The 12,890-nt window shown below is 41.5% G+C and overlaps 1 protein-coding gene across 1 annotated transcript in view; it reads left to right on the top strand.

Moving 5' to 3' along the window:
* mtor (mechanistic target of rapamycin kinase) overlaps positions 1 to 12,890 on the top strand; it is an 87,633-nt gene that overhangs the window by 39,935 nt on the left and 34,808 nt on the right. Inside the window, exon 29 of the mRNA XM_083976314.1 lies at positions 11,429 to 11,504. Within this exon, the coding sequence (XP_083832440.1) occupies positions 11,429 to 11,504 (76 nt within the window). The remainder of the gene's footprint in view (positions 1 to 11,428; positions 11,505 to 12,890) is intronic.

The raw sequence follows: 12,890 nt of genomic DNA on the forward strand, positions 1-12,890 counted from the left end.
ATGGCCATTCAGTGCCATGTTTAACACCTACATTTGTGGAAAAATACGATGCAGCCCTTGGCCCAGTGAATGTCTTTCTCGCGATGTTCTCTGGTAGTTGGAACACCCGTATATAATCTGCTGCTGAATGTGGTGCTGCATTTGTGTGGTGTAATAACAGTGTTTACAAAGCTGTTGCTTCTAGATTGTTTTCCCTTTTAAAAATTTGAATATGCCAGTGGGATGGTGGGCGAGATACCTGTGTTATGTCAGAGCAACATCTTTTCTCTTCTCTATTCGTTGGGATTGTTTTGTTTTTTGTTTTTTTTAATCTCATCCCAACTTCCCAGAGAAGCTGTCAGCCCAGGTTACATAGAGGAGCCATTTTTTTGGAGATAAGGCCAAAGGGTCTGTTGGGAGGGAAGGTGTTGGAGTATGCCATAAGCAGTGAGGCAACGGATCATGCATGCATACTGCAGTACTTGATTTTGTACGACCGCTGTGGAACAGAATAGTGCAACTGCCGTGATGAAGTGCCAGTGAGTATTCTGTAAATGCGGGCAATTGTGCCTAACAGCAGTAAGACAGAGCCATGGCTGCACCAGGACATTCCTGTCTATTTTTATTTGAAATTTATGGCTTTTTCCCTCTCCACATGGACAGGAATGAACTGTCTGGAAAACACAAGGACTTTCAAAAAAACTGTTCAAAAAAAAAAAGGTAACAATACACACTAAAATACAGTAGAACTGGTGTGTTCAGGTCTCTGAAGAACCCTGCAGGGTTCTGGACCATTTGCAGCGCTACGGAGCAGTGTTTCTATGAGTGTGTATCTTGTGCTTGAGCACGTGCATGATGTGGTACACACTTCTTCCGAATCCTGGACTTGAACTGAAAATCACTGAGTCAAAATATGACTCAGCTGCACACATTCACTGTTGACCACAGACCACTTTTATATAATCCCCTGAACTCCATGGGCGTGCACATCAACAACTAACCCCTTGAAAACATGATCTGCAATTTTAGACACGTGGAAATGCCCTAACGTTAGTCCATATTCATATCATCCCTTGCATTTAAGTTTCCTTTCTATAAATATACAACACAGCGTGGGTGCATTGACTTACTGATACACTTATATGACATTAGCTGGGAACCATGAGCCAGATAGTGTTGAATATCACAGCTCTGCAGCAAAAATAAAATTTGACACTTCTACCCTTGTCTACCATCCTCTTACATAATCGGAAGGCACCACCAATGTTGCCTTGTTTTTCCTCAGACCTCGGGCTCTTTGTGTCCCTGCTGCCAAATGTTTGGCAAGTGTCCCTCACTTTTCTCACTTGTTCAAGAGAACAAAGAAGAAAGCAGCTGAGATCAGTCTGCTCAGCATCATCATTAAGAATAAAAGTGTCTCTTTCCTGTAACTCCAAAATATTACACAACTATGAATGGTCTGTTATTTCTTTGATGTGTCACGGTGTGGAAGACGAATATTTGGATGTGTCAAGCTCTTCCTTTTCCCAGGCATTTAGCTCCTTGGTTGCTGCTGGCCAATTTTCACAACCGGTCACTGCTTTGCAATTTCCCCTGTACTCAATGCATTTTTTTTTTTTTTTTTGGTTGTTGTTGAATGTTGACATGTGCTTTTAGTTTCCTGTATTTCTTTGATTTGTGAGACACATATGGGAGTAATAAGACATTTGTACGAGCATAATTGAAAGATAATAGGCTGCTTTCATTGCTGGTTTGCCGAGAGGTTTTAATTGCCCGACAAATTCTAAAGTCTGATTAAATCCTAGACAGTTTCCTCTCAGTTTCACCCATTTGTCAGAGTTTAAGAGCAACAACTTAGCATAATGTTACGATCAGGGCCAGCGTTGTGTGGCTCAGTCACGTGTACCTGCTGCTGCTTTTAGCATAAAAAAAACAAGTAATGAGATGATTATAACATTCATGGTGAGTCACTGTTCGTACCTTTCCATTATATCTGAAAGTCATCCGATGATATCTACCAGAGAAAAACTATTTAAAGTGGATTTGGGTAAGGATAAGAATCTTTGCTATAATATGTTAAATATAAAGGAGTTACATTAAGAAGCAGTTTACATTTCCAGCTCTGCTGCCAACGTGGAGACAGCAGGAAAGTTTACTTGTCTTGTTTTGAAAAGAATTTGAATGTGCGCTCCGTTTTGTCCTTTCCACCTCAGAACCTGAACAAATAGTATTTCTACACTTGTCAGATGTTTCCAACTTCAGCTATGAGATGTTTGATAGAACGTAGTGTCTGTTGACCTCCCTGCAACTCTCAACCTTAAGGCATTAATGTGCGTCAGCCTCTTTAGGAAAAATCTGGATAATTTGCCTTCCTGGATTCTCTCATTGCCCTAACTGCTCTCTGAGTCACATCTCACTCTCCAGCAATGCATCCCAGCGGCATCACTTTCCTTTGGTCCTGGACTCTGTCATTCGGTGCTCGTACAGGAAAAGTCCAGCTGGATGCTGTTTTATACGTTTAGCAGCTCACTGTTTTTCCCTTTGAAACAGCTTCTTTTAAACACAATTTACCCTCCAACCATGTCTCACCAGCCTCTGTGTGAAGAATGCATGGCTCCTTTTAACGTTAGAGGTATTCACGAAGCTTTAACCAAAGACCCCCTCTTTATATGACTTCCTTCGGGGAGCCCACACGTTTCATTGAACAGATTTTTTCCTTTGCCCTTTAAGACAAGTTGGACACCCTGCTGTGCTAATTACAGCAGTCATCTATCTTTGATAAGTACGAGCTGACTAAACAAAGTGTTTCTTTGGTCAGAGTATGCTCACAGTCTGCTTTTGTGTCCCTAAATGCGCTGGAAAAACGTTTTGTAATCAAACAGTGACCACAGGGGCCAAGCTGTCAGTGGAGTAGTCATGGGTTCAATTACAGGAAAGGCAGGAGGTGAAAGCAGGAGCCAGTGGATTCCAGGGCTTCTATCTCGAAACTTAGAATTACATAATATTCATTAACAGTAACCTCTTCCACCTGCCCTTCGTGTCTGCACACGAGGTCCCAAGTTTAAATTGTGCAAAATTTGGTAAATTTGGTTTGGCTTATTGGAAGCACTATTATTCCTGGTAGTGCTGCACTTGCACATGTATCCTGGGCTATGGTTAAAAATACATACCAAAGCTAGCAGTAATATTTCCCGTTTTTTTTGTTCTTGGATTATCACAGTAGCACTGTGGGATTGATTAGTGTTGGAAGCTTGAAAGAATGTAAGATTATTGAATACAGATAACACATCAACAGATATGACAAATCGTGTGAATATTTTCTGTATTGACACAGGATCCTTCAGAAACAGTGGATTCACTGTGATCCATGTACTGACTGTTGCTTTATTTGAGCTAAAGGACAGCACCAACAACTTGAGCACCATTTAGATTTTAATGTAATATAGTTATTTATTTTCAGGCTCGCTTAATTAATACCAGTTTGAAAATAGACAGGAATAGAAATGACATTCCTGGCAGTGCCTCAGAGCTATTGTGTGAAATCAGTGCCTTTATTTCAGACACCGGAGGCAAACAGCTGAGTAACCATGGATTTGAATTTCAAAATAAGACACAGAATAATGATCTGCAACTCACTTAAAGCTGGTCATGTTTAGAGGCCAAATAAACTGTTCCATATTTTCCATAATAAAGGAGGCAGTATTCACCGGGGCATCCTCTAGCTCCGAGAGTGGCAGACTTCATGCCCTGGCAGACCATCAAGCGGTCTGATGGCTTAAGCTGGTGATGGCTACCAGGTGGCGTCTGTTGTCGTACAGCGGATGCAGGCCAGGCACCGGCCGTCTGCTCACCACCCCACCAACCAGTAGCTGGGACAAACAGTACTGGAAGGAAAAGGAGACGGATTAGCCACTATCCCTTTAGAATACTTCTGCCTGCTTTGTGTAAACACGAGTTGGCCATGTGGCACTGCTTCAGAGAGACATTTCGTGACAATGGGATGTAAAAGCTGTGGTGTCACAGGACAGAAAACAAAAAACACTTGCGCCAGAATTCAGAGATTTTTGGCTAAACATTACAAAGTTTTAGCTGTCTCAGGCATCTAAGGACGTCTAAAAGACTCATTCGGTCTCAATCGCGAACATTCTGCTTGAATTTGGGTTCCTCAATTAATTGGGTTTGAATTATTCTAAAATATGAATACATTTTCCTAGCATCTGCAACCTAGACAACTGGACCCATTGCTTGATTCTTGTTTTGGAAATAATTTTGGTTTATAGAGTTAAATTCAACAGAGCAAAACATAATACATGTATCAAAGAACTGGCATCCATGACTGGAAATTTTTATGGGATAATTTCACTCAATATGTCAGTGTTTGGTTTGCAGAAGTTCAGGTCCCTCCAGAAACACATTGTACATGGGTCCCTTTGTCCACATAGCAACAACAGCATTCCAGTGAGGTAACTCTGAGGCTTTTTTGGGAGGGGGTCGGGGGCGTTGGCCACAGGAGACACTTTGTTCTGTCGGCCTTTTGACCTGAAGGTGAGGAACGCAGGAGAGGCATTCTACAGTGGTGTCCCAGTGTGGTGATAGTGCGGCGTAAACATGGGTGGAATGGTTTCTCCAGCTGATGTCTCAGTGGCCCCCGATCACACCCATCTGAGTTGAGGGAGAAAAGAAAAAAATGTCATGTAACGTTATGCAACAGATGAATGAGCTGTTTTATCTTTGCATACTCTCTCAGCTGGGAGATCATGTTAATTCTGTCTGATTTCCCCTCTTTCCTCTTGACGGTGCCTCATTCCACAGCACAACGGTTTATGATAAGTTATCCCAAGAGATCTGATTTCTTTTTGAAGTCAGGGGGTTGCTAAGTGTTTCCCCATGGTGTGGCATCTGCCCGGTGATGAAACAACCACCTTTTTTTGTCTTGACTTTTTAAGAGAGCTGAAAGACAAAGGTCTAGTCAGACGGTGTCTCATGGGTTAAACCCCTCTTTAGCTACACTCGTCCCAGGACAATCTGGAGGGAGGTGGTTGACTGAAGTAACCACTTCCCAGTTCCCATGCATCCATGCTCGTCTGATGCAGTGATGCACCACTGTCTTTTAGGATGCTCAGAGACAAGGATCTGTATGACAACCTGGTGCTTATTATCCTCAGCTATGTGCTTTTGCCAGACTTATAGATTTATATTGTGTTCATGTATTACATGTGTAGATTACATTGTAGATGGTGATGACTGACGCTGGTCAGATATGTTATTGTTTGTTAAGATTATCTAAATGAAAGACGCAGTGATGGTTATGTCACCACATCTTGGCCTCAAGTACACAAGGTCACACTCTACTGTAGTTTGACATTTCAAGCCTCGGTTATTCTGTTTCAGACTCTTAAAGGAGCTTTTTATTAGTTGTGCTATCGTTGCATAATCAACATTAGCATTAACAGCTGTTTACTTAACTGTCTAGAGGAAACTTTGTGAGTTCAGTATCAAAACTTTATTCCTTTAGTTGCTAAGTGCCGTCCCCAGTGGTGGAAAGCAATGCTCGTGTTGCTTCTATTTCTTTCCCTTATTTTCTCATGCAGAAGTTCACATCCGTGCTAGGTAGCATCAGGTTGAACTGTCTCGTCACCTACAGAAAATGCTGCTCAGAGGACATATTATGTCCTCTGAGCAGCTACTTGTCTTGTAAACGCATCATGCATAATGGCTGAAGGTCTTGGCAGGATTAGGTAGTAAACGCGTGTTAATGCGAGTGTTGGCTCTTAGCAAAAGCTAAACTTACAAATAGTTCCATCAAAAGCAAGAAGTCAGATGCAGGCAACAAACTGGGGAATTGCTTCTAATATGCTTAAAGAATGGACACAGTTGTAGTGTCGTTTTTGTGTAAGATTACATGGGAACTCCAACACTTCTGATTACCAGTCTCTTATCCTGCTTTATTTCTTGAATGTACTGTATTTCCATTTCTCCTGTGTAAAAAAAACAGCTTTTCCCTGTTTTCATTCATCTGCGGTTAAGTGATGAAAAATATTTAACAATCAGTCGTACATTGTAGTGTCATCAAAGCTCTGTCATGCCGCAAAAACCAAATTCTGGCTGAAAAAACAGGAAGGTTTTGAACCCATGTTTGTCATTTTTAATAGCCCATGACTGAATGAGATTGTTGGTGCAGCTTTTCCTAGACAGAAGGAAAATAAAGCTACTCCAGTCCAAAGTCACTGTGCTACAATAAATACAGTAAAACTGAGGGTTATTTCAAATGAACTGTTTCTCCAGATTAAGTGTTGTAGCAATCTTAAAGCAGAAGTAAGCGATCCGGTCGTTTTGGCTAATGCTGCGTTCCAGGCAGGCTTTTGAAACCGTAAATTACAGCTTCAAGTCACAATTTACGATTTTGTAGCGTTCCAGGCAACCCACTCGTGTTTTTCCGACCTGTTTTACCTGTGAAAGTCACTATAATGGCCACTCGTAACTTCCAACCCGTGAACTCGTATCAGATCGAACTGGTATGACTTCACAGGTCGGAAAAACACGAGTTACGGGCTGCCTTGAACGCACCATAACAGTCATCGTCCCTACGTCACCACATTCACGCGCATCCCTTGGCTGCACACACAGCCCTGCATGCCGTTCTCTCTCCTCATTGGATAAAAACTGTAGGATACGAGAAAAGTTTTCTCCTCGGCTCAGAGCAGAGCAGAGTGACTGACAGACCCGTGTTTCGGTCCAAACACTCTATGTAAGTGATTGCTGTCGGAAGATATAACTATTTAAGACTTATATTAACACAAATATATTGCTTACTTCTGCTTTAATATCTTAATTTCATTTTCTCACATCTGTGCCTCCTCTCACCCAGATTAAAATAAGAGTTGTTTAAAACAACTCTTATTTTGTAAACCATCCAGGCTCTGTGTAAGGCCTGGACCTCCTACTGGCTTAAGATTTATTTTTTCGTAAACATGAGCTCATCTTGAATGGAAATGTTTATTTTCTTTTTAATTTTTTAAACCGGCCTCTTCGTGCCCTTTTGCCTCGGGAAGTGTTTGTTTCAGAGACAGTGGTTGCTTGAATTAGTGTAGTGTGTGTTGTTCTGACTTCACCCGGTTCTCATCTCATAGTTTGCAAGGACAAGTCCCGCGCAATGGAAAGAACTCCCCTAAGGTGCGATATAGTTTGGTTTGCTCTGTCTGGGAATATTGTTGATTGCATTTTGGCTGCCCCACAAATGAACGGTTCTTCAGACACTAAAGCCAGAGAAGTGTCAGACAGCCTGTGTCACTTTTCCACTGTACATGTAGTAGTTCTAATGTAAGGACGAGTGCTGTGAAAGATCTGTCACTGAGCATTTGAGTCAGCCTACTTGACAGAGTCCAAGTCCTTAATTCTTTCAGAAACCTGCTACCAAAATGAATCAAATGTCATGATTTACATGGGCAGCTTTTCTTGTTTTGTGAAGTGTTGACAGTTAATGGCCAGCTTCACCAGTGGACCAGCTTCATGGTCATTTCAACAAGTTTGTATAACACAAATCATGGCCTCCTTGTATTGAACCCAACCTATTACTGTAGTTAAATTGGACAGTTTTAGTTCACAATAACACAGTGCAACAAGAAGCAACAATGGCATCTATCTTTTGACACAGTCTTTAATTCTAACTGATGTATTTACACTTTTCATTTATAAAATAAAATTGCATACATTACTAATTTAAAATAATAATAATTTGTCATTAGTAAGCAGTGCTGATTGTCAATTTTACTAGGGTTAAAAATAATTTAGATGATTTTTGCTGCAACATAAGAATTTTTTTAAAGAAATATCCAAACTTCTGTTAACAGCATTAAAAGGCAACAGGACCTTGAATCTCCCTGTCCTTGAGCAGAGTTTAGAAAACCATTCCCATTTTGAAGTTATTACGTCCAACATTAAGGAATGGAGTCCGCACTTGGCAAGCAGAGGGCCCAAAATCAGTAAGGATCAAGTGGATATCATCTTAATTAGGTTAGATTAGGTAAAGAAGTGAGGGCCGATTTTTCCCCTCTCTCTGAGTTCCTCATATCTTACCCTCTATGGGGGGAAATATTTACATGATCGCTTTTCTCAATGAAAAATCCAAGCTACTTTAGAATAGTTGAGACTGGGATTGTGGATTATTTTATTGGAGTAGAGGGATTTTCTTTCTTCCTTAAACTTTTACTCATCGTCTGTGATCAAGAGTTTTAACATTTGAAAACAAAATATTCATTTCTACTCCCTCTCGTGCTTTCTGACCCAAGGCAATCACACCTAAATGTATTAAATTTATCAAAATCGAATGTACACATGCAGCTTTAAAATTTACCATGTGATAAATCATTTGAGTTACACTCCTGAGCAATGTGGCTGGAATGATTTGTTCCTCCCTGCGTTGAATATAGCAGCATGCCTGAACGAAGGCCCCTGCTGAAAGATTCAGTCAGCAGTTCTGTAGAAATTATGCCTCTGGTAAGAGATATTTGAATAGTGATGGAGCAGTGCTCTGCTTTTGTAATACAAGAGGCAATAAAAATTCCTAGTCACAAAGTAAGCAGAAAGACAAAGCTGTTCTTTCTGTATTTGGCCCAATGTATGGCTAATGTTAGGTGTAAGGTCTGGATTTGTTGGCTGAAATATGTCATTTAATTTGCTCTGCAGCTATTTAGCTTTGTTTACATTATAGCAGTGGTTCCCAACCCGTGGGCTGATAAATCATTTGTGAAACACCGATCCGCCATTGATGGGAAGGCATCACCCGCTGGACCACAGTGCAGGGTCTGATGTTGGCCACCAGTGTTCCTGTGATTTTCAAGTGGCCCGTGATTTGGAGAAGGTCAGGAACCACTGAATTACGGAGTCTACAGACAGGGCTCATGCATTTAAAGAGTGTGGTCAAGGATCTTCCCATCTGAGCTATTGTGGAAAAGAACCGCATGTTAACCTCATTCATGGTTCTGAATAAAATCTCACAGAAATCTGACTCAGGACACACGGCACATTAACTGAATTTCATGGCAGAATATGATAAATCAGGCCGTTTTACAGCTGATAAAAAGTTAATCTCAGGCTCTTCCTCAGTCACTTCTTCACGTCTCAAAGAAGCGAATCAGAGGAACAATCCAGTAACGGAGTGATATTTGCCGCTCCGTGCCGGGAAGAGGCTTGACAATGGTCTGAAGAAGTTTTCTGCTTGCTAATAGTTTGATGGAGTTTTTACTTGAGGGGAACGTTACGTGAGCCTCATCATCTGGATGTGTTTAGACTGCGTGTGCTCGGAGCTGGCAGCCAGATGGCTTCAGCTGAGGGACAATGAAATCTCTAGGGTCCACAGGAGAGAAAGCCCTTATTCTGATTTGTCTCCTCAGATAAAACCACATCTGGGCGGCTTTAGCATACCTCGTCAGCTTGTGTGTGGTTGGACACGGAGGCCGCTGCAGTTTTCTCCTCATTTGTAAGCTCAATTTATATGGTACAAAGTATACAAAGCATACCTGTGTGATATCGTCAGTGTTTGTCAGAATAATGGATGGTAGTCGTGTTTATTGAAGAGTGTGTGATAATTATTTAATTGGTTGCTGAAACACTCTATCAAGTCCCATGAGAGACGCAGATGAATGCGTATTTACTGAAATGAGCTCACGTTCTCATGTTATACAGTCACACTCTGTCTCACTTGATTTCCTTCAGGTCCTTAAGCCTCACAGTCTCCGTCATCCGTTTACACCAGCGTCCTCTCAAAAATGACTGCGAATTGCTGGAGTGTGTGAAAGGACAATACTCATTGTCACGCGAAATCTCTGTTTGGTTTAGTTTTGGATTGATCTTAGAACTTCTGTTCCAGTTCTGCAGTTGCTGTCGAACTGTAAAACAGTTTCATTTTCAACTTTACAGCCTCACCAGGACTATTATTGGCCAGGACCTTTTAATGTAATAACAGTGTTTTTCGTGTTGTATGATAATTTAATTTATGTAAATCAAACAGTCTCTGTAGCTTTACAGCATGTCATGCAAATGTTCTTTTACTTGGACAACAATCCAAAACATAGGATCAACATACAAGACCAGAACCAGATGTGCGTTTACTCTTTGTCATTATAAAGTGTGTATGAACATCAGCAATAAGTTATTGGGGTGCCTCGGTGGGTCACCGGGTAGAACGCGTACTGTACCCTTAAGGTTCAATCCTTACCACAGCAGCTGGAGTTCAAATCCGACCCTCAGGCCTTTGCTGCACATCGTCCCCCTCTCTCTCCCCGACTAACCCATCTCTGACTTACTACTGCTGTAATAGCGGCTTAGAAAGCAAAAACGAAATACCTACCTATGAACAGTCCTACACAGATTTCCAGATGAAAAAGCAAACACAGCACTGGTCTTGCATCAGCACAGACTTGGCGTCAGGAGAGAAAAGGGAGATGCTGCATCCTGAGTTGCAGAAATTCTTTCTCTGAAGCCACCACATTGCAGAAATGTGGAATGACTTGCGCAAATTTTACTCTACAGTACATTTGATTCATATTGACAGGTGATTCAGAGCACTGAATCCCTAAAATCAGAAAGTACATTTTTAAAAGTTTCTTGCAGAGGTCAGATTGTGCACCATTTCCCAACCGTGTACATGATGGCTCCTGTTGTGATTTGTTTGTTTTTTAACCTGTCACCATGCAGGTCTTCACCAGAGGCCTCCTACACTTTGGCACGACCACTCGCTGTGCCATTTCATCACATTCTCTGGCCTTTACCCCTGTGTCAGTCAAATCTTCTGCCACAAACGCTCAAGTATCCCTCATCAGCCTCTGTCCACTGTCCTCAGGAACTCCTCTGCATACCAGTTCTCTTCAAACGCTACATTTTACAGATGAATTCCCCGTGGCTGCACATGGGTTTTGCAGTTGAGGAAATATAATAGACTCGTGGTTCATATGAGTGTTTCCAGATGTGGTGGCAGTGCGGGTGAGTGGAGGGTGCACAAAGGGGAGTTTGTGGTGTCTTGACAGAGAACGCATCACCGGTCAAACAAGTGTGACAAATGTCAAGAGCTGCATTAACTTTTCACAAAACACACCTTTGCTAACAGTGGAAACATTCAGGTTTCTTAGTTGACAGGTGATGGTCAGAACACCTCAGGGTGTTGTGTGAATTACTTTTCTTAAGGGAATATGGACACACTTCTCACCTTACACTAGAGAAACCTAGAGTTCAGTGTCAGGGTTTCCACGTGCTTGGTTCTGTCATCATAGTCTTGGTGTTTGTGGTTGTGCAGCTGGTGTGAGGGGTGATAACCCTGTCTCTACTCTCTGATTAATTGGCTGCACAAAGATGGGTAGAATCTGCCCAACCTGCCCAACCACCAACCTGTTGATGTCTTTCACCCCTCAAACTGATCTAAAAACTTCTCTCTGCTTTCTGCCCTGTGTTTCAGCATCAACAATAAACTGCAGCAGCCAGAAGCTGCATCTGGGGTGCTGGAGTATGCCATGAAACATTTTGGGGAGCTGGTGAGTGATGCTTCTCTTTTTCTCCTCTTTCTTCATCTAACAAACAAACAAATAGGAAACCTCATTTTTGGTTTCATTTAGACTGACATTGACGTCGTAAGACCAGAACTGTGACAAAGCAGGGATCTTGCAAAAAAAAAAAAGAAGAAGTGTATCTTTTATCAAAAATGTTAAAACCAGCTTAACCTTTGCCACAGCTCAATCCAGCATCATTTGGCAACGTGTTGTACTGACCAGTGAAATGCATTCCAGCAGGTAGAATACCTGAAAACCAGCCTATTACAGATAAAGAACACACTGTACTAATTCAGGGGGACACTAGCACTTAATGCTGCAATTGTAACTGTCTACAGTTAAAACATTTGGCCTCATACAAGTGTTAATCCATGTTACAGCATCTTAACATCTGATAAGTCTCTAAACTCTTGGGCTTGTTTGTATTTCAATTATCATCATCATAATACAGAATCAGAGCAACCAACGTTAACCCATGGATTAAGCAGTATGTGGACTCTTTCCCTGCTGTTCCCGGGGTATCTTATCCTCATGCACACAGTTTAACATGGAAATGATGGGTCATTTGAGACACATACGCTCAGAACACCCTGTTCTTGATGTGCAGCACGTGGAAAACCATCTGCTATGCTGTTCAGTAGTTCAGGGCAAGGATCAGAATTGTGGGCTTTGTCATCCAATTGACAGGATATGTGGATTTGCACACCTCTGATCTGGATATTTCAGAAAGTACTTGGGTCTACTTTGTGATTGTTTCCCCAGTGGTAAGAGGATTGAATGGTCCATTCCAAAAAATACAAACAGTAATTATTTTTTAATGGCAAGTGGTTTGTAAGGTCCCTAAATAGCTTCATTTACTTGGAGTCCCAGCCTGACTTGTGATGGGCCAAGATGAAAACCACAGAATATGTCACTGCTGAATGTCAACAGTGGTATTTATTTATTTATTTTTTTTCTAATGCTTTCTGGTCATGCAGAGGACTCCACCTGTCTGATTCTACTGAATCCTCCTCAGTGTTTCATGTTCTCTATAGATGGACCCGGTCCAGATATGAAATTACTGTAGACATCCATTGGACACCCGCACACAGATTTTCCACATCAGTTACATAAGAGCATTTTTCTCTCCTGATTCGTTTCTGCCTTTGACAAAAATGCATCACTGTGGTTTTTGTTTGTTTCTTGACTGGATGTAATAGACAGGCTAACCACCAACACCAACACTAGAGCTGCTGATCACTGATTGGAAATGGGATTGTTATGTCATCATTTTCTAATTAATACCTGATGTAGCTTATTCGACCATGCCACAGAAGTCTATTGACATGCAAACAAGCAAAATAGCCATGACTACAGTGAACTTGACAAGTG

This window comes from Trachurus trachurus (genome assembly GCF_905171665.1).
Source record: "Trachurus trachurus genome assembly, chromosome: 7".
Classification (NCBI taxonomy): Eukaryota; Metazoa; Chordata; class Actinopteri; order Carangiformes; family Carangidae; genus Trachurus; species Trachurus trachurus.